Raw genomic sequence first — 24,229 nt, forward strand, 5'->3', positions numbered from 1 at the left:
CAGTTTTTACCAACTTTTATAAATTTTTTTTAGGTTTTTATTTTTTGTAAAAAAAACTGTCAATTTGATTTTCTCAAAATTTGTCTTAATGTTGAAAACTATATTTCTTATAAATAAAAATTAGTAAGAAGCTATTATCTGAAATTTTTGAAAAGATATTTAAGTCGAAAATCATTTTTTACCATCTTTTGTAATTTTTTTTTGTCGGTTTTTAATTTTTTGTAAAAAAAACTGTCAGTTCGATTTTATTAAAAATTTTACTGAATGTTGACAACAAAATTTTTTGAAAGATAAAAGTCAATTAAAGCAAATATTTCAAAGTTTTGAAAAGATATTTGAATTGAAAATCAATTTTTACCAACTTTTATTAATTTTTTTTAAGTTTTTATTTTTTGTAAAAAAACTGTCAATTCTATTTTTCTCAAAATTTTATCAGATGTCAAAAACATTATTTTTCGTTGCACAAAATTGTTTTGGAGATGAAATCATATTTTAGTCGTAAAATTTTGGAGGTGAGAAATTTTTTTTTTCAGTGTTTTTGATTTATAAAAAAATCGTTAGATGGATTATACTATATATATTATATTATTATTATACTACTTCTTTGATATCACGTTACAATATATAATATAAAATTTTATTCAAGTCTCTAGTGTTTTTGGTTCGTAAGATATTTGGAGTTAACAAAAATGTTCACCTTTTTTTTTAAACTGCTATGGTAAAAAAACCATTCACTCAATTTTCTTGAGAAAACTTTCTGGGTCTTTCTGCCTTATCTGTATAACAAAATGTATTTGAAGTCGATATCTCTTCTGGTTCTTGAGCTATGGATGACGAAAAAAACGTGCGGACGTAGGGACCTTGAAACGTCGAGAAATGTCAAAATTTTCTATGGGAAGTTAATGAATATTGTTATACAGTTAATGACGCAGAAAAATGCAGAAAGGGTTTCGAAAATTTTACGAATAAAAAATGATTTCATCTCCAAAACAATTTTGTGCAACAAAAAATAACGTTTTTAACATCTGGTAAATTTTTTAGAAAAATTAAATTGTCAATTTTGTTATAAAAAATAAAAACCTAAACAAAAAAAATTAATAAAAGTTGGTAAAAATTGATTTTCGACTCAAATATCGATTCAAAAACTAAAGATATTGGCTTTAACCTACTTTTACCTTTTAAAAAATATTATTGTCAAATTTTGAAAAAAAATTAATTGACAGTTTTTTTTACAAACAATAACAATTAAAAGAAAATTTAACAAAAGTTGTTAAAAGTTGAATTTCAACTAAAATATTTTTTCTAAAATTAGGAATTATGACTTCCAACTTATTTTATCTTATAAGAAATATTGTTTGCAACATTCGGTAAAATTTTGAGAAAAACCAAATTAACTGTTTTTTTTTTTTACAAAAAAATAAAAAACTAAACAAAATTTAATAAAATTTGTTTTTCAACTCAAATAACTTTTCAAACCTTCAAGACATTGGCGTTTAACTGATTTAATTTTTTTTTTCAAATATTGTTGTCAACATTGAGTAACATTTTGAAAAAAATCGAATTGTTTTTTTTTTTACAAAGGATTAAAAACCTCAACATAAGAATTAATAAAAGTTGGTAAAAAGTGATTTTCGACTTAAATATCATTTCAAAACTTTTAGATTTTGGCTTAAATCGAATTTTATCTTATGAGAAATATTGTTTTGAACATTCGATACAATTTTTTGAAAAATCGAATTGACAGCTTTGTTACAAAAAATTAAAATCCAAACAAAATTTAACAAAAGTTGTTAAAATTAATTTTCGACTAAAAATCTTTTTAAAAATTTTAGATTATGACTTCCAACTAATTTAAGCTTATAAGAAATATTGTTTGCAACATTCGGAAAAATTTTGAGAAAAATCGAAACAAAATTCAAAAAAGTTTGTAAAAATTGATTTTCCACTTCAATATCTTTTTAAAACTTTAAGATGTTGGCTTCAAATTTGACAATTTTTTAACAAAAAAAAATACTAAAACTTGCTAAAAATGTGCTTTCGACTCAAACAGCTTTTCAAAAATTGAAAATATTGGTTTAAAACTTATTTTATCTCACATAAAATATTGTTTTGGACATTCAGTTAGTTTTTGATAAAAATCCAACAGTCCTTTTTTTCATAAACAAATAAAATATACAAAAAACAGCACGAATATTTGGTAAAAATTGATGTTCGACTCTCGATATCTTGTGAACAATAAAAGGTTTTGACTTCAAATTAATTGCATTCATCTAATTTTGTATTTGTTTATATAAGAAATAAAAACTTTTAAGAAATGGTACTAAAATTGGTAAAAATTAGTAACGACTAAGAAATTTGGTTAGCAAAAATAGATTTTGAATTCTAACTATTTCATCATATGCAAAATATTGTTATTACTTTTTATTTTTTTTAAGAATAATTCAAGTGACGACCTTTTTAACAAAACACGAAAACCTACAAAGCTTTTAAGCAAGAAAAATCGATAGACAGGATGAGAAGTTATGGGATGGGAAGTGTGGGTCGCATCCCAGCCTCTTTTTTTTCATTTCGCTTTCACTTAAAATAAAATCGAAAACAAAATATTTAAAAAATTCTGACCAACAAATTAAAAGACTTTTTGTATTACGAATCTAAATGTTTACATATTTCGTTTTTTGGTTGCAAAATAATCTATAAAACCCCACTGTAATCACAAAAGTGAGTCCATATCTATACCAAGATAATGTTAACACAAAATCAAACAAACGTTATTTTTCTCTTTCTTTAAACAAAATATAGCTAATCTCTTATTCTTTGTCTCTTTACTTCCAGTTAAGGTTTAATTTGTTGGTTCTTTTTAGAACCTTACTTAATAAAAATTGAAAGACAATTATTTAAAAGGTTTGTCGTTATTGAACTTTTTGATAACATTTTAAATACTTAACCTAAGCTCTTAGGAGGTACATATCATAGGTTTTAACGTACAAGATCAATCAAAGACAACAACAAAATATATTGTCAATATTTAAGATTAAGTTTTAAACAAATAATATTGAGAAGGTTATTATTTAAATCTTATACATCCATAGACATATGTTAATGACGACTTGAAAACATTTGTTTTAAAGCAACACTCCCTATTTCATCACCAAGTTTAACAACTGCGTCTCGATAATAGACTTAACTGATTGTATAAAAATATGGTGTGACCATTTCAAAGTTCTTTTATAAACTTAAATGATTTTTTTAAAAATAAACGCAACCTGAATATTAATGCTTAACACTTTAAAACTTGTAGATTATATGATTTTCTATAAAATGGTTATAGAATATGTTTTTTTACAAACATGAATTTCAAAATTTTCGACCTATTTTAGGAAATGTAATTTCATTTATGAATTTACAAATTATCTCTGAATATTAAAGCATTCCCTGGTAAGTCACTAAAAACCGATTTTTAATGCAAAGTTTCAAATTAACTCTGAATATTAAAGCATTTCCTGGTAAGTCACTAAACACCGATTTTTAATGCAAAGTTTCAATTTGAATAGTCAGCTGTCAACATTTGACATTTGGCACGAAACAACTAAGAATGGAATGGTAAACACTACAACCACTTGTATTGTAATTAAACGTGTTTTTTAGGCATTCTATAAAAAGTATAGTAGACAATTTTCAAGAAAACCCATCGGCAGTAGATAGATTTTTAACTTCCCATAGGAAGTTATTGTAATGGGTCCGATTTGTCACATTGAAAATTTTAACATTTCTCGGCGTTTCAAGGATCCTAGAGTCGAAATAAAAGATTTTTAGAAAGATGTCGTTTGTACGTCCGTACGTTCGCGACGTTTTTTTCGTCCTCCATAGCCCAAGAACAAGAAGAGATAAAGACTTAAAATAAATTTTGTTATACAGATATTAAGGCAGAAAGATGCAGAAAGGGCTCTCATGAAAATTGCGTGCGTGGTTTTTTTACGATAGCAGTTTAAAAAAAAGGTGAAAATTTTGGTTAACCCTAAATATCTTACGAACCAAAAACGCTACAGACTTGAATTAAAATTGATATAATAAAGTGTAACGTGATATCAAAGAAATATACTTTTTGAAAAAATCACCTCCAAAATTTTTCGACTAAAATATGATTTCATCTCCAAAACAATTTTGTGCAACGAAGAATAATGTTTTTGACATCTGATAAAATTTTGAAAAAAAATCCAATTGACAGTTTAAAAAAATCTTAAAAAAAAAATTACTCAATGTTGGTAAAAATTGATTTTCGACTCAAATATCTTTTCAAAACATTCAGATATTGGCTTTAAACTACTCTTATCTTTCAAAAAATATTGCTGTCAACATTCAGTCAAATTTTGAAAAAAAAAATCGAATTGACAGTTTCTTTACAAAAAATTAAAAACCGAAAAAAAATTAACAAAAGTTGGTATAAATTGATTTTCGACTCAAATATCTTTTCAAAAGTTTGGAATTTTGGATTCAAACTAATTTTATCTTATAAGAAATATTGTTTTCAATATAAGATAAAATTTTGAAAAAAATCGAATTGACAATTTTTTTACAAAAAATAAAACTCTAGAAAAAACAATATTAAAAATTGCTACAAATTTACTTTCGACTCAAATAGCTTTGAAAAAATTACAAATATTGGCTTGAAACTTCTTTTATTTATTTTTATTGTTTTCGATATTCAGTAATTTTTTCATATAACAATAAAATCTACAAAAAATAGTACGCAAATTTGGTAAAAACTGATACGAGCACGTATCGACAAACTTTTAAGCAAGACAAATCGACAGACGGGGTGGGAAGTTATCAGTGTGGGTCACATCCCAGCCTCTTTTTGTATTTAAAAATTGGTACAACTAAAAGAAGATCTGTCAGAATAATAATAATAAAAAAACACACAAATAGAAGAAAGTTTTGTGAAAATCAAAAGTTAAAAAAAAACGAACTGAAACTCATAAAAATGGACAATTTTCAAGAAGAAATGGTAAGAAAACATCTGAAAATTGAGATTCTATAAAAAAAAAGTTCATTTAACAATTGCAGCTTTGACATAAAATAAAAACTTTAAAAAGGGGGTTTGTTCGTAGACTACTACATTAACATATGGTACTGAAGCGAGCTTGAAGCTTGTCTCAATTCTTTATAAAACCGAATCAAATTGAAATGAGCTTGGTTTACTCGATTCCAGTCGGGGATTAGAATCGATTCAAAATTTGTGTAGAAAAACCATGTTTGGAGGATTTGGTTTGACAGATAATTGTCTGTTTTTTTGTTTATTTGCATGTTTCTGTACAAAAAATATGGTTTTGTTTTAATCAAATTAAAAAAAATTGCACATGGAGTAGATAGCGCATCAGTTTTCAGTGTTTAACATGAATCAAACTATCTCACTTATACTTCATAAGAAACATCGAAACACCATTTGCAAAAAAGAAAGTGCTGTCAAACTTAATCATTAATCCAACAAAAATTTATTTAATCTTAACTGAGATAATCCTTTAGTGGAAACAAAGCAAAACATAAGTATCTTTTCTATTCCTGCAAAATAAGCCCAGTTAGTTCATTTTCATTAACAAAACTAAATAATATCAACAATAACAGATTGTTTTTTTTTTCGCCAATGGAAAACACATGATTCTAAATGCACATCTACTCAACGAACACAGCCATCGAGATACAAATGCAATATCAATCGTAAGTACATTTGAGAACGAAATCACATAAGATCCATTCGAGATTCGTATAAATGTCAAAAACCCATCCGTAGTAAGATTCTTCTTTAACTTTTATCGGTAGTATTCATACTGCAGATATTGTTTTTGTAATTCGTATAAAATCAATAAAACAGGGTCCAGCTTCACCATTGTGTTAAGTAAATAAGAAAGACAAAAATAAATTATCAATTTAAATATTTATTTTTTTTAACAAAGAATGGTCACACCAATGCGAGAAGCTCACGCTGACTGTCCGTTAAATCTATAAACACATTAATCACTCTTGTGTTTTGTGTTCTGAACTTAGAGAACATTCAGTTCAACGCGAACCTCAAGTCAAGTAAGATCGTTTAGTAAAATGTTCCTCCTGATACTTTTAGGAGTTCTTGGTGCTTTAGCCTATTATATCCACCATGTTTATACATATTGGCAACGTCAAGGCTTCCCCTACGATACCGCCAGTGGATTTCCTTTCGGAGCAATGGAATCGGTTGTCAAACGTCAAAAATCATTTGGAATGGCCATCAACGATGTCTATCTTAATAGCTCGAAAAGATTTCTTGGAATCTATTTGTTTTTTCGACCGGCAATTTTAGTGCGTGACGCTGAATTGGCGCGACAAATATTGGTTCAAGACTTCAGCAGCTTCCATGATCGTGGGATTTATTGTGACGAAAAGAACGATCCCTATTCGGGTAATCTGTTTAATTTGCCCGGTGAACGTTGGAGAAGTCTACGCACCAAATTGGCACCATCTTTTACATCGGGCAAGCTGAAGTCGATATTTAGTATTGTCGACGATGTTGGCAATGAGATGATGAAGTATTTGGACAAAACCATTCCAGAGGAAGGTGAGGTTGTTATGGAAATGAAGGAGTTCTTTTCAAGGTATGAAAGACTTTCTTGATAAAAGATGTCAGCATTTGTATCAATAATTTCACTGTCTACAGATATGCAATCGATATCATTGGATCAGCGATCTTTGGAATTGAAGTGAACAGTTTCACGAATCCTAATAATCCGTTGAGGAAAACAAGCGATCAATTTAGCAAGCCGACATTTTTCAGTGTTGTTAGAGGAACATCAGCGTTTTTGTTTCCAGCGTGAGTATTTTAATATTTTTGTTTTAATTTATTGGGAAGTGAGATCATTTCGATACACAAGACGCATATCAAAATAGCCTCAACGTCATGAAGAGCTATTTAATATGCCTTGAGGGTACGTATCTTTGGCATGTTTGACAGATGGCGGTATTTATAGATACTTAATTTGTTTACTAAGTTATGAATATTTTGTTTTGAATAATTAAGAAGTGACTTGCAAATTTTACAATCTAGATTTTCTGTGACTTGAGTGTCAACAAAAGTACTCAAGTGATTTAGAAAAAAGAGATAACAGAATCTTCAATTTTATCAATTAAAATTGTATATGGCACTCAATTGAAGACTTTGAAACATACCAGATAAAGGTTAGCCGGTAAAACATAAACAAATAATAAAATAAAGCAGAACATCCGGTCGCGGCGGTCGATAACACTTTTTTTTAAATTTATCTTCGTTATCGACATCGTTGATCGACTTAAAGAAATCTTTCGATAACAATGTTTTTTAAAATTTTCCTATTTTTAAACATTTTGTTATCAAGAAAATCATAAAAACCGTAATTTGATTGATTTTGATTAGAAATTGATTGATACTGATAATCAAAGTGATCGTCGGTGTCGATCAAGACTTAATGGCGCCATATATTTTATCGCCACCGGATATTGCTTTATTTTGACAAATACTTTTTGATTGTCATTGAAGATTGCTTTGCCTTTGACAGTTTGTATCACAGTCGCTTTTTTTAATAGTTTCGGCTTGTGGAAGATGTGATCGTGTAAATTTAACAACAGTGATCGCCACCTTAAAAATTGTTGTTATTAGTTTTTGACGAAATGGGAGTTGATCATGATTTCAAAATAAATTACTTTGTTCAGTTATTTTTTAAAGTGATCGTTTCCCCAAACATCAGTACAATTTCATGATGTCACTTTGACACGAAGAGCAATTCACATTTACATGATTGAATTCTGAACTATAAAACAATTTTTTTAAACGAAATACGGTTGGCAGGCTTGTACAAGAATGCAATCTTTTGGGAATGCATTGAAATCAGAAATGATTTGCCGAAAAGATTGGGATTTAAAATTTTGACATCTTTAATCATTTGACACTTCTTTTCCGATCACTTGACGATTGCAATCATCTGACAGTTTAAGCATTCTTTTAAAGTCTTTGCATGCTTTTGAAGTCTTTGCATTTTTTTGAAGTCTTTGCATTTTTTTGAAGTCTTTGCATTCACTTGAAGTCTTTTCATTCTTTTAAACACTGCATTGATTTGAAGTTTTGGTTTCTTTTAAAGTCTTTCCATTCTTTTGAAGTCTTTGCATTGTTTCAAGTCTCTCCATTCTTTCAAGAATGTATTCTTTTACAGACTTTGCATTCACTTGAAGTCTTTGCATTTTTTGAAGTCTTTGTATTCTTTGAAGTCTTTCTATTCTTTGGAAGTCCTTGCATTCACTTGAAGTCTTTGCATTCTTTGAAGTCTTTCTATTCTTTGAAAGAATTTGCATTCTTTTGAAGTCTTTGCATTCTTTTGAAGTCTTTCTATTCTTTGAAAGTCTTTGCATTCTTTTGAAATCTTTGTGTTCTTTTGAAGTCTTTCCATTCTTTGAAAGTCTTTGCATTCTTTTGAAGCCTTAGCATTCTTGTAAAGTTTTTGCATTCTTTTATAGTCTCTCCATTCCTTGGAAGTCTTTCCATTTTTTTGAAGTCTTTGCGTTGTTTACAAGTCTTTAAATTCTCTTAAAGTCTTTGTTTGGTTTTGAAGTCATTGCATTGACTTGAAGTCTTCCTTTTAAAGTCTTTGCATTCTTTTACAGATTTTGCATTCACTTAAAGTCTTTGCATTCTTTGAAGTCTTTCTATTCTTTGGAAGTCTTTGCATTTTTTTAAAGTACTTGCATTCTTTTGAGGCATTTCCGTTCTTTGAAAGTCTTTGCATACTTTTGAAATATTTGTACTATTTTGAAGTCTGTGCATTCTTTTGAAGCCTTAGAATTCTTTTAAAGTTTTTGCATTCTTTTATAGTCACTCTATTCATTGGAAGTCATCCCATTCTTTTGAAGTCTTTGCATTGTTTTCAAGTTTTTCCATTCTTTTGAAGTTTTTGTAGTGTTTTGAAGTCTTTGCATACACTTGAAGTCATTGCATTCTTTAAATTCTTTGAATGTATTTGCATTCTTTTGAAGTCATTGTATTTTTTTACAGACTTTCAATTCACTTGAAGTCTTCGCATTCTTTGAAGTCTTTCTATTCTTTGGAAGTCTTTGCATTCTTTTGAAATCTTTGTAATTTTTTGAAGCCTTTGCATTCTTTTCTTTTTAAGTTTTTACATTCTTTTATAGTCCTTACATTCTTAGGAAGTCTTTCCATTCTTTTGAAGTCTTTGCATACACTTAAAGTCTTTGCGTCCTTTTAAAGTCTTTGCATTCTTTTGAAGTCCTTCTATTCTTTTGAGAATGCATTCTTTTACAGACTTTGCATTCACTTGATCTTGCAGTCTTTCTATTCTTTGGAAGTCTCTGCATTCTTTTAAAATGTTTGTATTCTTTTGAAGTCTTTCCATTCTTTTGAAGACTTAGCAGTCTTTCAATCCTTCTAAGAACTTGCATTTTTTTGAAGTCTTTGCATTCTTTTAAAGCCTAAAGTTTAAAGTTTTTGCATTATTTTATAGTTTCTCCATTCTTTGGAAGTCTTTCTATTCTTTTGAAGTCTTTGCATTCTTTTGAAGTCTCTCCATTCTTTGGAAGTCTTTCCATTCTTTGAAAGTCTTTGCATTCTTTTGAAGTCATTGCATTCTTTTGAAGTCTTTGCATTCTTTTGAAGTCTTTGCATTCTTTGGAAGTCTTTGCATTCTTTTGAAATCTTTGTATTCTTTTGAAGTCTATGCATTCTTTAGAAGTCTTTGAATTGTTTTCAATTCTTAAAATTCTTTTGAAGTTTTTTTAGCGTTTTAAAGTCTTTGCATTCACTTTAAGTCTTTGCATTCTTTGGAAGTCTTTAAATTATTTTGAAGTTTTTGTAGCGTTTGAAAGTCTTTGCATTTACTTGAAGTCTTTGCATTCTTTGAAGTCTTTCTACTCTTTGGAAGTATTTGCATTCTTTTAAAGTCTTTCCATTTTTTGAAGTATTTGCATTGTTTTAAAGTCTTTCCTTCTTTTGAGAATGCATTCTTTCACAGACTTTGCATTCACTCGAAGTCTTTGCATTCTTTGAAGTCTTTCTATTCTTTGGAAGTCTCTGCATTCTTTTAAAATGTTTGTATTCTTTTGAAGTCTTTGCATTCTTTTGAAAACTTAGCAATCTTTTAAAGTTTTTGCATTCTTTTATAGTCCCTCCATTCTCTGGAAGTCTTTCCATTGTTTTGAAGTCTTTGCATTGTTTTCAAGTCTTTAAATTCTTTTGAAGTTCTGTACTGATTTGAAGTCTTTGCGTTTTTTTAAAGTCTTTGCATTCTTTTAAATTCTTTCCATTAAGTTAAATTACAATACACAATTTTAAAATTTGTATTTAAATGTTTGAATGTTCAGACTTCATATGAATGCAAAGAATGCTTGAAGTCTAAATTGATTGCATTCAATTGATTCGACTAAAAATGATTATAGTAAATTATTGGTAATTGCAAAATTTGAGGTACCAATTTTTTAGTTGAAATCAATGAATGCAATCTTTACGTTGAATTCAATGAATGATTCTATGTGATTGCATTCTCAAAAGATTGCAATCTTTCGAACTGTAACAAAAAAGTTTATTAAGTTGTTCCTTATGTTTTTAAATTATTTGTTATCTTGAAGATTTTTAAAGAATTAAGTAGTTTTCGAACTTGTATTGAAGTGTTTTATTTTAATTGTCCTAATTTTTTAAATTTAATTTTTCTTACAGCCTTCAAAAACTATTCGTTCGTCTAGGATTGCCAGATCCGGTTGCAGATTTTATGAAAGACATGGTTCGTCAAACGGTTGAATATCGTGAAAAAAATAACGTCCATCGCAAGGATATGATGCAAATGTTAATCGAACTTCGAAATACTGGAAAAATTAATTTAGATGATGACGTTTGGAAAGGTCAATCTATTGCAGGTAAGAAACTAATAACTCACACATTTTGAATGGATATAGTTCAAAAAATTGTTTTTTTTCTTTTTTTTTTTTAAAGAAAATTTGAAATCAATGTCAATTGATTGCATCGCTGGACAGGCTTTCTTATTTTATGTTGCTGGTTTTGATACAACGGCTGGAACAGCTGCCTTTACCATATTCGAATTGGCTAAATACCCTGAGATTTTGGCTAAAGTTCAAAAAGATATTAAACAAGCTCTGGATAAGCACGAGGGAAAGATTACTTATGAGAGTATCAAGGATATGACTTATCTCGACTTGTGTGTTAAGGGTGAGTTAATTCTATTATATTTGTCATACGAATTGTTTCGAATAATTGAACTTTCTATACATAGAAACAATTCGAAAGTATCCAGCTCTGCCGATTCTCAATCGTGAATGTACAATTGATTTCAAAGTTCCTGATTCGGACAAAGTTATAAAGAAAGGAACACCTATTGTAATTTCCCTATTTGGCATTCACAGAGATCCCAAATACTTCCCGGATCCTATGAAATACGATCCGGAAAGATTTTTAGAAGAAACCAAAAATTACAATCCAATAGCTTATATGCCATTTGGTGAAGGACCTCGACATTGTATTGGTAAGAATTTTTTATTAAACAATATTTTTTTATAAGTAAACACAAAAATAAATAAAAATATCTAATTTTAGCTCAAAGAATGGGAACGGTTAATGTAAAAGTTGCTTTGGCTAAAGTACTTATGAGCTATGAAATAGCAGCAGCTCAGGAGGGAGAAATTGAGGTTGATAATTTCGCAGTTACTATTGCACCAAAAGGAGGAGCTAATATTAAATTACGGAAGAGGAAACAGCCACTATAAAAATAATTTTATGAATTTATTGTTAGTTATCTTTAATTTTTTATTGTTTTATTTTGTAATATTGATGTGGAAAGTGTTTTTTAATAAAAATTAATAGTATTATAAGAATTTAATAGTAATCTATTTCGTTGTAAATAAACTCGTTATCTTTATTTTGCGTTTGTAACTTACTTAGAGTAACTGTCAGAAATTCATCAAAGAAATAAGGACTTTAAAATAAGTCTTATAGAATTTTTAGGAAGCTTTAAAAAATTTATTGAAAACTTTGTATTTGTTAAAAATTTTAACGTTTTTCAAAATTTCAGTTTCATGTCTTCTACTGTGAAAGTTCTTAACAACTTTTGTGGTCTTTTGAAAATTACCTTGTCTAAAACAATATTGGTTCTCATATTTGAAACATACCTGAAAAGAAAAGAAACATGGACAAATTAGTAACAAATTTTGGAAAAGTCAAAATTTTGTGTGAAATGGGCTTGAGAAATTTGCAAATGTAATAAATATTAATATTGCTGTAATTTATTTGTTTAGCAACAGTTTTAAGAAAAGCCATCAATTTGACTGGATTTTATTTGTAGCTATTGCGTATATGTCAAAATGACAGCCATTGGACACTTTTGAGATGCCTTATTTTGACGTTTTGTATATCTATAATAACTTGCGTATCTCTTTTAACCATCAAGTGTAAGCGAGATGATATGATGGGACAATTTGTCGAAGAACGCTGTCGCATAACTGAATTGTTTATATGACAGCTCACAGTTGACACATAACAGATTAGACCTGTCAAAATAGAGACTAAGAAAAAACTGCGTTTAGAAACAATGTGCACAACATTTCCAAGTAATTTTTTTTTTTAAGTTCTTCATTTTTTGGAAGTGCGGTCATTTCGAAACTTGCTTGCCGGTTGAACAATACTTACTTACTTATGTACTCACACCTGTTAAGTCCGTTGCCAAACCCTTAAGGGGCATAGGGCCTCTACTAAGCCTACGCGCCATCGTGTGCGGTTTCCGGAAATGAGTTTCAGCTTCCTCCAACTTTTGCCTAGTGACGCTGATTCCGCCCGAATTTCTTGCGCCATGTGTTTCTCGGTTGTCTAGCTCTTCTTCCATCTTGTGTAAACGGATTCCACTGGATTGCTTGGCCTGCAATGAAGTCCTTACCTTTTCGAAGCGTATGTTCAATCCATTGCCACTTACGCCTTCGTATTATAGAGTGGATAGGTTCCTGGCTTGTCCTTCTTTAAAGGACCTCATTTGATATACAGACATCTATTCACGAAGGTTTGTAGCTTTCTTGTAATGGCTGAAGTAACCTTCCAAGTGCTGCACCCATAAAGAAGCCCAGATTCGACATTTGTGCGAAACAGTCACAGCTTTGTCCTTAAGCTGATAAGAGTTATCCAACGCCGCTGCGGCAGATGACGTCTTGTTCGGTTCCGCCTTCGATGGAGACGATACTTCCAAGCTACTGAAAGCTCTTCATCTTTTCCATCGGTTGCGAGGAAATATTTATTTGAAAAGATGGTCGAATTCCGAGGCTCGCAACTTCTGCATCTCTCTTTACACTTGATGTCATAAGAGAGTAAGCAAACATCATCCTCGTAATCCATGTGCTTTAAATACGATGTCAAAGTCCATTGGATCCCTCCGCTACCTGACAAAGCTGCGCGCAGTACATCGCTTATCACCAACGGAAACCAATATTTGCAAACACTCGGCTTAAAACCGAGGAAAAGTGTTTTTTTTTACCTTCTGACTTGCTCATCCACCGAACTTATCAAAGTACTTTCTACTTCTTTCGCCAGGTGTTGCTTTGAGCTGTGTGAACCGGTCAGCTGTTTGGTTATTCTGTAAACGGTCCTGCTGTCGCACCTGTTTGCAGCATCTTCTGTTTCTTGCGCCAATGGTTTTAAGGTTGAATATGAAGAAAAACTACTTGTTAAACAGAACTGGTGCTAAGATGTTTCCTTGTGGAACTCCATTCAAATTAACGTATGGATCAATTATTTAAAATTTGTTTGACCCCTTGATAATTTTGTATGTAAGTTCATTTTATTTACAAATTTAAGTCAAATGATTCATTTGTTGTTCATTTCATTTTAACTAATTACATATATGTATAAAATTACAATCATGACAAGTATTTTTTGATTTCGAGTTTTGCCTTGACAGCATCACGAATCTCCCTTATTGATATTGGCAAGGCATTCCAAAGCCGAATGGTATTAACATAAAATTGACGTTCAGATTAAGAGAAGAGTAACATGGGCTGATAAGTTGTAATGATCTGACAGATGAAAGTAGGATATCAGAAAGCAAGGACAATGTTCGAAAATTGAGTATGTTTTCAAATGACATGTTTAGAATATGTTTTGAAATTTCTGAGATGTGAACATATCTTCGAAATCCAAAAATATAGCGGGCAGTATTGTTGAATGCGACTGTAAGTTTTCGTTTACTTTGGTAACTACAAGAAGAAAAAATGTGGCATCCATAGATAAGAATTAGTATTATTAAGGTTTTGGCCAGTAAAAGACGCGTTTTTATGGGAGTATAATGGTAGGCCGCAAACAATGGAAGCAGGGCTCCATAAGTCTTATCACCTATGGTAGGGCTTATGGACCTAAATTTTTAACCGTCCTAAATTTTTAGCCGTCTTAACAAATTTTATCGGGGTATGGTTCATGACAATACGAGGAAAGTAAGACAGATCAAGAGGTGTTCGGGACATAACTATAAAAAAATAAATTGGGTGGCGCAACAGTCCGTTGAGAACTAGGTCCTAGTGACTTATAACTCTCAACGATTCCTGTGTGCGAGTAATGTTGTCAGGAATGGAGGGAAATAACTATACATTATTCTTTAAAGGATTTAGTTGAAGCCTATTTGCTGTGGACCAATTCTGAATCCTTTCAAGATCCTCATTTAAGCATTCAATGTAGTGTTCAATTAAACCGAGGGGACAATTTGAGTAAAGCTGCACATCATCGGCGAACAAAGCTAAGGAACAAAATTTCATTCAGTTTGGAATTGAATTAATGTACATTAAAAACAACAATGGACCAAGAATGGAGCCTTGCGGAACACCATTTAAATTCGGTAGGAAATTTGATAGCGACCCATTTATTTCCACAGCTTGTGATCTACCTGTACGGTATGAAAAAAATAAGGTTTGCTGCCGCAGAAGAAAAATAAAATTCGTAAATAAGTTTATATACTGCGTAATAATTTGTGGTCAACTGAATCGAAAGCTTTCGAAAAATCTAAGAGGACTATACATGACACATGATTTTTATCCATTGACATCGTTAAGTCTTCAATAACTATGTTTCTTCCGGAAACGAGATTGCATAGGAGTAATTAGATTGTTGGCATTAAGAATGAGTCTTTGAAAGACTTTAGACAAAAAGGATAAAGTAGCAATTGGCGTGAACTCTATCCCTTTGGTATTTTTTGGTATAGGTAAGATTTTTGCCAGCTTCCATTGCATAGGACAGTGACAGTGGGTTAAGTATGATAGAAGAATAGGCAGTACAGTTTTGAGAAATGATGGATGTATATCGTCAATGTCAAAGGCTTTTAATTTAATTGAGAGAATTGATTCAACAACACCGGCAGAGTCGACGTTGGAAAAACCGAAACCAGAGATGGTAATTGGTTCTATAGACGCAGGCCCAGCAACTTCATGGTAATGAGAATTTGAAGAACTTGAGGTTTCAACAGAAGAACTAATAAATTTTTCGTTCAGCATATTTTTATCTATTTCAGAGCTGAGCACAATTTACTCTTGCAGAAACATAAGATCATTCGATCTTAAATTGACAGTAACTGACAATATTGAGGCTTCATAAATTTGTTTCAAAGCTTGAGGGGGGACAGGGTTTTGTATAAATAAAGCAATTACGGTTCAGCTGATTTTGTTAAGAACAAAAATTATGGAAAATATGGTAATCAAAATAAACAAATGTCAAATATTCTATCAAGCTTACCTTAAATTGATATTGTGACACTTTTGAAAGGATAAGTTAATAGGTGATTTATTTAATAGGATTTACTCATGGGAATGCTAAAAATTTTGAAAGTAATTTATTGAACTCAAGTTTTGCCTTGACATTTCGCTGTTCAAAGCAAACTTACTTACATTATCCACCCCTTTATTCTTATAAGTTGTGTTAAGTCCATTATTACTTTCATTTAAAAAATAAACATTTTCAAAATTACAATCTTACATTGTCCTGATTTAACATTTAAATGCGTAGTAAAATAACAATTTTCATAAATATTTGATAAGAAACCATAATTTACGTAGATAAGTCAACAAAATTATGAAATTCTGAAAGCAAATTTAAATTACGTCGTTGTTGAAGTCGACGACGACGACGACGACGACATCGACGTCGTTGTCATCGGTCGCATAATTTCGTAACGTGCGTCGTCATCGTCATCATTGTTTCATTCGGGGTCGTCGTCGTCGCCTTTTTCCAAAACCCAAAGTACACCCAAGGGACGACCAGAGAAATCGAGCTGTTTGTGTAACTTGTGTAAATCGATTGTGGGTTGTTGTTTTCCTTATTTTGAACTTATCTGTTCTTTTCTTTTATTTTTTTTTTCAAAACTGTATGAAGGAATATTTAAATTTCGTAACCTAAATAACGATTTACATGATACGCACGATGTTATCTTAAATTTTGTTGTATGTTCATGTAAGACAATATTTTCCCATGCGATTGTAACGAGTACATATTTCATAAATTCAAAGTATGTATGGGTATCAATAACTTCGAAAGTTGTTTGAGATATGTATACTCGTGTAAACAGGAACTGTCAAATGAAATATTGAGTACATTTAGCAGAGAAGGGAATCCATTGACATAACTCGAGAAGTATAAATGAACGAAACTATTTCCACGAATGCAAGCTATTGAAATAAAAATCAAGAAGTAAAAGGTTTTCCAATGCCCTAGTTGACAGTTTTAAAGCTGTCATCTTTTGACATTTGACACTTTGAAAACTGTCATTTTTGAAATTTGACAAGTAAAACCTATGATCTTTCTAAAAATGGAACTTTAGACTTTAAAAAATGGTAAAGATTTTACGGTGACAGTTTTTTGACAGTTTCCAAACAGCAATAGGAAACGGATGGACAAATTTAAGCTGTTGGGACAAGTCAGTGATGTGAAGTTAAGAAACCATGTGCGTCGCTTGAAAACAACTTGCAATATTGCTGCTGAACCGAGACCGAAGTATTGTTAAGGTATTTCAAAAATGACACCATATTTTACATTGACACTTATTAGCTTTAAGCCTTTGTGAACACTTCTGTCATTTTTATGGCATGGTGACGCTGCGATGTCGCAGTAGTTCAATGTTCACGCAGCAATGGAGGTTCTTAGAACAAATTATCTTGTACCTGAAAGCTTTGTCTTCAGAAGAAAAAATGTCATTGTCAATGTCAATCAGATTCGAAGTGACTAAGTGATATAGTAGAAACCTGCTAGATTTTTTGTCCGCAAGAATGACGCGTAATGCCACAGCGTCAACGCACTACTCAAGATATTTTTGAATATTGAAACACGGGAATGCACCGGGGCTTAAGGCTTTCACAGTTCAGTTCACATAATTGATCAGCAGCAATGTCGTATCTTCAACGATTGGGTTTTTCTATGAAACAATGTTATATGGATGAGGCCCATATTTAACTCGGAGACTACGTTAATAAGCAGGAATGTCGTATTTGAAAAGCCCTCCATCCTTAACGTGTCTTTTATTGGTGGGGATTTTGAATTGGCGGTGTGATTAGACCTTACTTTTTCGAATATAAAGCTAGTGCAACTGTTACGGTGAAAGGATTGGATTTCATGACCGTATTATTCGTACGGAATTTTTGAAGTTTTTGAGAACCATTACTCGAAAAGTGACGAATTGGACTTACAGTCATAAAGTGGAGAGATAGAATATGGATAATTTCGGAAAAAGGACAAAGGCTGTAAACGTAGCTTAAACTAAGCTAAACTTATACTAAGGACTTCCTGACCATGTAAAAACATCATAGTTGCGAAGCAACAACAAGCCTCAGACACGCTTCCAGCATCATGGATGTCCGAACTTTCCGAGGAGCTAACATCGACTCAGACCACTACCTCGTTCTAGCCAAGGTAGCACTTCGGGTTTCCAGACCCAAGGCAAAACAAAAGGTGCTGGGAGAAGGTACAACGTCGAACGGCTACAATCGCCAGAGATCGCCAAATCCTTTTCCGACCGAGTTACAAGTAACCTCTCTCGAAGTTCTCTGCCGCCAACACAATGTATCAAAAACCAGTGGCAACATTGCCAAATTGCAATCAGAAAAGCCGCATCTGTCGGCCTGGGTTTCAAGAAGCCACCATCAAGGAACACCTGGTTTGATGAGGAATGTCGGCAAATGCAGCCCAACAACAGGGACGCAAAGCGGCGCTGCATAAAAGGACAAGAGCTCCTCATGAGCTCTATGAGCGGAAGAGGCGAGAGGAACGCCGACTTCTCAGAAGGAAAAAGAGAGGGTATAAGAAGCGGTCTGGTGACAATGTTGAGAGGTTTTAAAGCACGAATAAAGTTGGAAAGATTTATGAACAAAAGAAACGAAATTCACAGGTACATAAACCTAGAACCAAAGGCTGCAAATACGAAAGTGGAAAAATCGTAGTGGAAACGCAGTCAATGCTGAGGATATGGAAGGACCACTTCTGCAGACTGTATAACGGCGACGACGAACCGAATTCCGCTGTCAGGCAGACCATTCAACATAGACGACGAAAGCCAACAATCCCGTCCTCCCGACTTAGACGAAGTAAAGATTTCCATATCTAAGCTGAATTCTAATAAAGCCGCTGTAACGGATGGCTTCAATGCCGAGCTCTTTAAAGCAGCTTGAGACAAGTTGGTTAGGAGCATGCACCTACTTATCTGTAAAATATGGTCGGAAGAAGGCATGCCCGATGAATGGAACCTATAGTATAGTTTGCTTGATTCTCAAAAAAGGAGACCATCTAAACTGCAAAACTATAGAGCCATCAGTCTACTTAACACCTCTTTTAAAATCTTCTCTGCCATAATAAGTGAAGGTCTATAGTGCCATGTAAGTCCACAGTCGATCAAATAAGCACATTACGACAGATCCTGGAAAAACCCAAGAACATCAAATCGACACCCACCATCTTTTCGTCGATTTCAAGGCCTCATATGACAGCATCTACAGGGACGAGCTGTATAGAGCCGTGTCTAGTTTTGGCGTCCCTGCCAAACTCGTCCGTTTGTGCAGGATTACCATGGAGAATTCAAGCTGCTCCATAAAGGTTGGAAACAACTTAACAGAACCTTTGCATGTCAAAAAACGGTTTTAGACAAGGTGATTCTTTGTCATGCGATTTTTTTTACATCGTGCTTGAAAGAATAGTGCAGAGCTCACACGTCAAAACTAGAGGCACTATCTTTCAAAAGTCTGTCCAATTACTAGCATATGCTGATGACATTGACATTATCGGAAGAACTCAGCGTGATGTCAATGGGGCTTATGTGAGTATTGAGGCAGAGTCGGCAAAAATGGGTTTAACAGTTAATGAGGGCATAACAAAGTACATGATGTCGTCAAGAAAGGACTTACAACACCGATGTCTTGGTCAAAACATCACCTAGGTTCCGCTGTAAACGCAGAAAACAACACCAGCGCTGAGATCGAACGCAGAATAACTCTTGCTAACCCTGTTTCTTTGGACTAAGAAAGCAATTGAGTGGTAAGGTCCTCTCTCTAAGGGACCAAAGTGTTGCTATATAAGACCCTTATCATCCCCGTCCTGCTATACGATGCAGAAGTATGGACTATGGCAAAAGCGGATGAAAGCACCTTGGGTCGCTTCGAGAGAAAAGTTCTTCGTGTGATCTACCGTCTCGTATGCATCGAAGGGGAGTGGAGGAGAAGATGGAACGGACTGTACAGCGACGTAGACTTAGCCAGAAGGTAAAAGTCCAACGACTAGCAAGGAGCGCAAGGAAACCAATGCTCCAGCCCGGAAAGTCTTGGAATCCATACCCACAGGATAGCGCAGTAGAGGAAGACCGCGGATCAGGTGGCGAGCACAAGTGGAAAATGACCTCACCCAACTTGGAGACATCTAGCTAATGAGCGAGCTAGATGGAGAAGTTTGTTGAGTGAGACCCTAGTTCACACAGGACTGTAGCGGCACCTTAAGTAATTAAGTATTGAAAACCCCCCTATTTTCAATCCATTAACTATTTATCATTTCGAATTTAAGACAAATTTGATTTTGTTACTCTTGGTGAGTTAGTTTAATAACTCTTTGAAAGAAACACTTCTAAATAATTTGATCAATCACAGTTGGGAAATAATTCCATACAATTTTTAAATGAACTTTTCTTCTAAAAAATTAGAACCAATTTTCTTCTTAGTAAAATAGAAAATGTATGGACCCTAAATTAGAAATGGAACTATGACAATGTGATGTGGATTTATGTCTCTTCGTAGCAATTACTAAACCACTATCACTTGTTACACTGTCACTGTTCATAATCTTTATTACACGAATAAACGATAGAAATTAAAATAAGCTTCATTTTCAATCAAATAACCGATAAATGTTCATAGAATTTGAAGCCATTAAATCTATTGATATGATTTAGTTAAGATCTGTTATTAATATACTTTCAGTACTGACTCTAGGCATAAGTGATTAGGTAGGAGTAAACTTTTGATTTGTCATTTAGGACACCTTTTTTGTGGCCTTCTATCATTTGGAGGAAATGGTTCAATATTGTTTATTGAAAACACTTTCACCCCACGCAATATTTTGGTTATCAAGGTTGTTATCTTTCAAGTGGCATTAACGTTGGAAAAACTTAATAACAGGAAACTAATATTTTTCCATTTTTATGGGAACTGTTAGAATCAATAATTGACTTTTCTAAATAATATCGGATAAGAATTTTGCATTATCACCTGCAGTGAGAGTAATACCTTCATAGAATTGTCATATTACACCACTAACTTCAAGTGACGCTCCAATCTATAATAAGACTCTCCTTGTGTCATTAAAATAGCAGCTATTGTGTTTTTACTGTTGCTGAGAGATATCGAGAAATCAGATAATTGATTTAACTGATTAAATTACCCTCCGTCTAATTTTCTCTTCACTTAATATATTTGCATAAAAACCCTCTGACGAAAAAATGGAAAAACAGTCTCATCAGTAAATTGAAGACTGTTCTGTCAAAATGTTCCTAATACTTTTTTCGGTCGGTTTAACAACTTTGATCGCTTATTTAACAAGACACATCTACACTTATTGGCAACGTAAAGGATTTCCCTACTACAATCCCAACATACCCTTTGGTTGTCTAAATTCCTTTCGAAAAGGGAAACGTTCTTTCGGAATGTCAATTTATGACGTTTATAAAAATGCAACGGCAGATAAATTCATTGGTATTTACTTGATGTTTCGTCCAGCTTTAGTGATTCGAGATGCTGAACTAGCTCGTGATATATTAGTGAATAATTTTAATAGCTTTCATGATCGTGGTGTTTATGTTGACGAGGTGAAAGATCCGTTTTCGGCAAATCTCTTTTCGTTGCCAGGTCATAAGTGGAAGGCGTTGCGTGGAAAATTGGCACCGTTTTTTACACCTGTCAAACTAAGAGCTATGTTTCCAACAATAAAGAGCATAGCTCTAAGAATGGTTGAACATTTGGATGAAAGTTTTGGTCGTCAGAATAATGAAGAAATTGTGGTGGTGGAGATGAAGGGTTTGTTTTCTAGGTTCGTAACAGAAGTTATAGGATCAGTAGTCTTTGGATTGGATATTGACAGCTTCAAGGATCCAAACAATGCATTCCACAAAATAACCGAGAGCTATCGATTTCCATCGATGATTTTTTCAATCAGGAATGCTGCTCAGATGTTGTGTCCTCAGTAAGTGTTAAATTTTTGATTGAATGTTGACAGATGACAGATGTCATTTAAAATCCCTCTATTTCTCTTCAAATTTCTAGATTCGAAAAATTATTTATCTACTTCGGATTCAAACATGATCATGCTGAATTTATGACAGATATCGTACGTCAAACTGTTGAACATCGTGAGAATAACAATGTCATTCGTCGAGATATTATGCAAATGTTAATACAACTCCGAAATACTGGCGAAGTGAATGAAGATGAAAATTATTGGAAAATCGATACTTCTAAAAGTAAGTGTTGTTTTTTTTTTTAAATAAAAAGAAATTTTAACAAAAATTTAAAAAATTTAGAAGATGACAACTCAAAATCAATGTCAATTGAAAGTATTGCCAGTTCAGCATTTTTATTTTATCTCGCTGGGTATGAAACATCAGCAACAGCAGCGGCATATGCAATTTTTGAATTGGCCAAAAATCCTGAAATTAGGGAAAAACTCGAAATGGATATTGAGAATAATTTGGAAAGAGGCAAATTGACATACGAAGGAATGCAGAATATGAAATATTTGGATATGTGTTTTATGGGTAAGGACGGAGGGAGTTAAAAAACAAGAAAGAGGTAAATTTCCCTTGGGATTTTTTCCATTTTCAAAAATTAAGAAATGTCAAAACCTTCTAGAAAAATAGTTTTTGTTTTATGGATTTCTAGGGAACTTTAAATATGATTTGGGAAAGATATCGAGGTAAATTTTATTCACTTTCTGGAAACTTAATTTTAAATTGACTTCTTGGGAAATTTCGGATACTATTTGGGAAAATTTCGAGGGAAATTTTATCCACTTTTTAGAAACTTAATTTGAGGGAAATAAGTTTGAAAATAATTTCTTTACAGAAACTCTTCGAAAGTATCCCGCTCTTCCGCTCTTAAATCGACAATGTACCCAAGACTACCCAATTCCAGGAACTAATAAGATTATCGAAAAAGGAACCCCCATTGTAATTTCAGTTCTGGGACTTCACCGAGATGCCAAATACTTTCCCGATCCACTAAAGTTCGATCCAGAAAGATTTCTCGAATCGAACCAGAACAACGACACTAAGGCTTACATGCCTTTTGGTGAGGGTCCAAGGCATTGTATTGGTAAGTTCCACAGTTCATCTTCAATCGATAGACAGTCTTAACTTTTGATACCTTTTCTACAGCTCAACAAATGGGAAAACTTATTGTTAAAGTAGCCGTGATAAATATTCTTCGAAACTACAATCTAGAAGCTGTTGAAGAGGGTGAAATCAATTTTGACGCTTTGACCGTGACTATAAATCCAAAAGCTGGCATTAATGTCAAACTATCAAAGAAAATTATTTAATTTCTTTCATTAGAAAATAATAAACCCATTCAAGCGTAGACCTATAGAACTATAGACATTATGAATAAAGGAAAATTATCATTTAAGTACCGACTTGAAACTCACTCTCTCTCTATGTTTAGATAGCCCCAACAAGTTTTGCATAACTAATCGTTTTGTCTACTTAATAACATAGTATCTATACTCGCACTTCTAACAAGTTTAATTAGATACAGAAGGGCATCTCACATAAGCGAGTTATAGAATACTAAGAGTATAAGGTGTTTGATATATGATATGGTTATATCTACAAATAGCTTATTGCCAGTGTTAAGCTTCATAAGTTTGTTATGCTAATAAGCGTTTTGATCCGACCAACACAGCCCAGCCAGCCAGTGTAAAGCAGTTTACTTTTGTTTAATTATTCATAACGCAAAACCAATGATAACAATAACAAACAGCAATGAGGAAGTTCTAGAAGTTTATTTTAGAATATTATTTTGTTTGAACTTCATCACGATGAAATATGAGAATTTGAAAAACAAACCAAAAGTAACACAACATCAAATACCTACAGAAACACTTTTGAACGGGGAAATAATAGATATTTCGTATCGGTTGGTGTTGATGCATTTGTGGAGATATTATAATTATAGCAACTTAGGTACGTCTCCACTGTTTGAACGTTTATAATTGATTTGGGAGTTTGTTAATGGGGGGAGCAATGTTTAAGGTCAAATAAGCAATTAGATGTAATGGGCTGTAAATTAAAGTTTTACATATAGGAAATATGTTACAGTTGTAACTCGGGATATGGATTCTTTCAGTCTTTCAAAAAGTCAGTTAGCGTATATATTCCAAATATTGTCTTCAATTGTTAAGAACTAAATGATAATAAATAAATTACTAAATTCCTAACTATTTTTTAAAAAGTCAAGATCGAAATATCAGTGTTTCCAATAGGAACTTGACAACTTTGAATTTATTTTGTGAACGCACCCGTTTACTATTTCATCGAACTGTCATTGTCAATTTACACAAACAGGCAACTTCTGCAAATGTAATAGTTTTCTACCGAAATTCGAAGACGCTACTCTACAATTTCGTTTTTTTTATATTTTGCACATTTAAGGGGTTCTGAATACCCTTATAATA

At 32.4% G+C, this 24,229-nt stretch overlaps 3 protein-coding genes across 6 annotated transcripts in view; 2 read left to right on the top strand and 1 right to left on the bottom strand.

Annotated features, from left to right (window-relative positions):
- The window catches only part of LOC129953797 (protein roadkill), a 448,090-nt gene that overhangs the window by 198,993 nt on the left and 224,868 nt on the right, over positions 1–24,229 (bottom strand). The gene's annotated exons all lie outside the window — the stretch shown is intronic.
- Positions 6,044–11,894, top strand: LOC129953800 (probable cytochrome P450 6d4). Its single transcript, XM_056067265.1, has 6 exons — positions 6,044–6,623; positions 6,686–6,838; positions 10,721–10,917; positions 10,994–11,227; positions 11,292–11,540; positions 11,612–11,894. The coding sequence occupies exons 1-6, from the start codon at positions 6,094–6,096 to the stop codon at positions 11,779–11,781; spliced, it is 1,533 nt and encodes a 510-aa protein (XP_055923240.1). The 5' UTR covers positions 6,044–6,093; the 3' UTR covers positions 11,782–11,894.
- Positions 21,017–23,317, top strand: LOC129953799 (probable cytochrome P450 6d5). The gene is made up of 5 exons (XM_056067264.1): positions 21,017–21,742; positions 21,823–22,019; positions 22,080–22,313; positions 22,621–22,869; positions 22,932–23,317. The coding sequence occupies exons 1-5, from the start codon at positions 21,048–21,050 to the stop codon at positions 23,093–23,095; spliced, it is 1,539 nt and encodes a 512-aa protein (XP_055923239.1). The 5' UTR covers positions 21,017–21,047; the 3' UTR covers positions 23,096–23,317.

The sequence above is a fragment of the Eupeodes corollae genome, chromosome 1 (genome assembly GCF_945859685.1).
Source record: "Eupeodes corollae chromosome 1, idEupCoro1.1, whole genome shotgun sequence".
NCBI classification, from domain to species: Eukaryota; Metazoa; Arthropoda; class Insecta; order Diptera; family Syrphidae; genus Eupeodes; species Eupeodes corollae.

Excerpts from the sequence above, each read along its gene's own strand:
- LOC129953800 (XM_056067265.1), top strand. The coding sequence starts at position 6,094 with ATGTTCCTCCTGATACTTTTAGGAGTTCTTGGTGCTTTAGCCTATTAT. Across the intron at positions 6,624-6,685 it reads ATGAAGGAGTTCTTTTCAAG|ATATGCAATCGATATCATTG; the intron begins GTATGAAAGACT and ends CACTGTCTACAG. Across the intron at positions 10,918-10,993 it reads GAAAGGTCAATCTATTGCAG|AAAATTTGAAATCAATGTCA; the intron begins GTAAGAAACTAA and ends TTTTTTTTAAAG.
- LOC129953799 (XM_056067264.1), top strand. The coding sequence starts at position 21,048 with ATGTTCCTAATACTTTTTTCGGTCGGTTTAACAACTTTGATCGCTTAT. Across the intron at positions 22,020-22,079 it reads GAAAATCGATACTTCTAAAA|AAGATGACAACTCAAAATCA; the intron begins GTAAGTGTTGTT and ends TAAAAAATTTAG. Across the intron at positions 22,870-22,931 it reads GGGTCCAAGGCATTGTATTG|CTCAACAAATGGGAAAACTT; the intron begins GTAAGTTCCACA and ends CCTTTTCTACAG.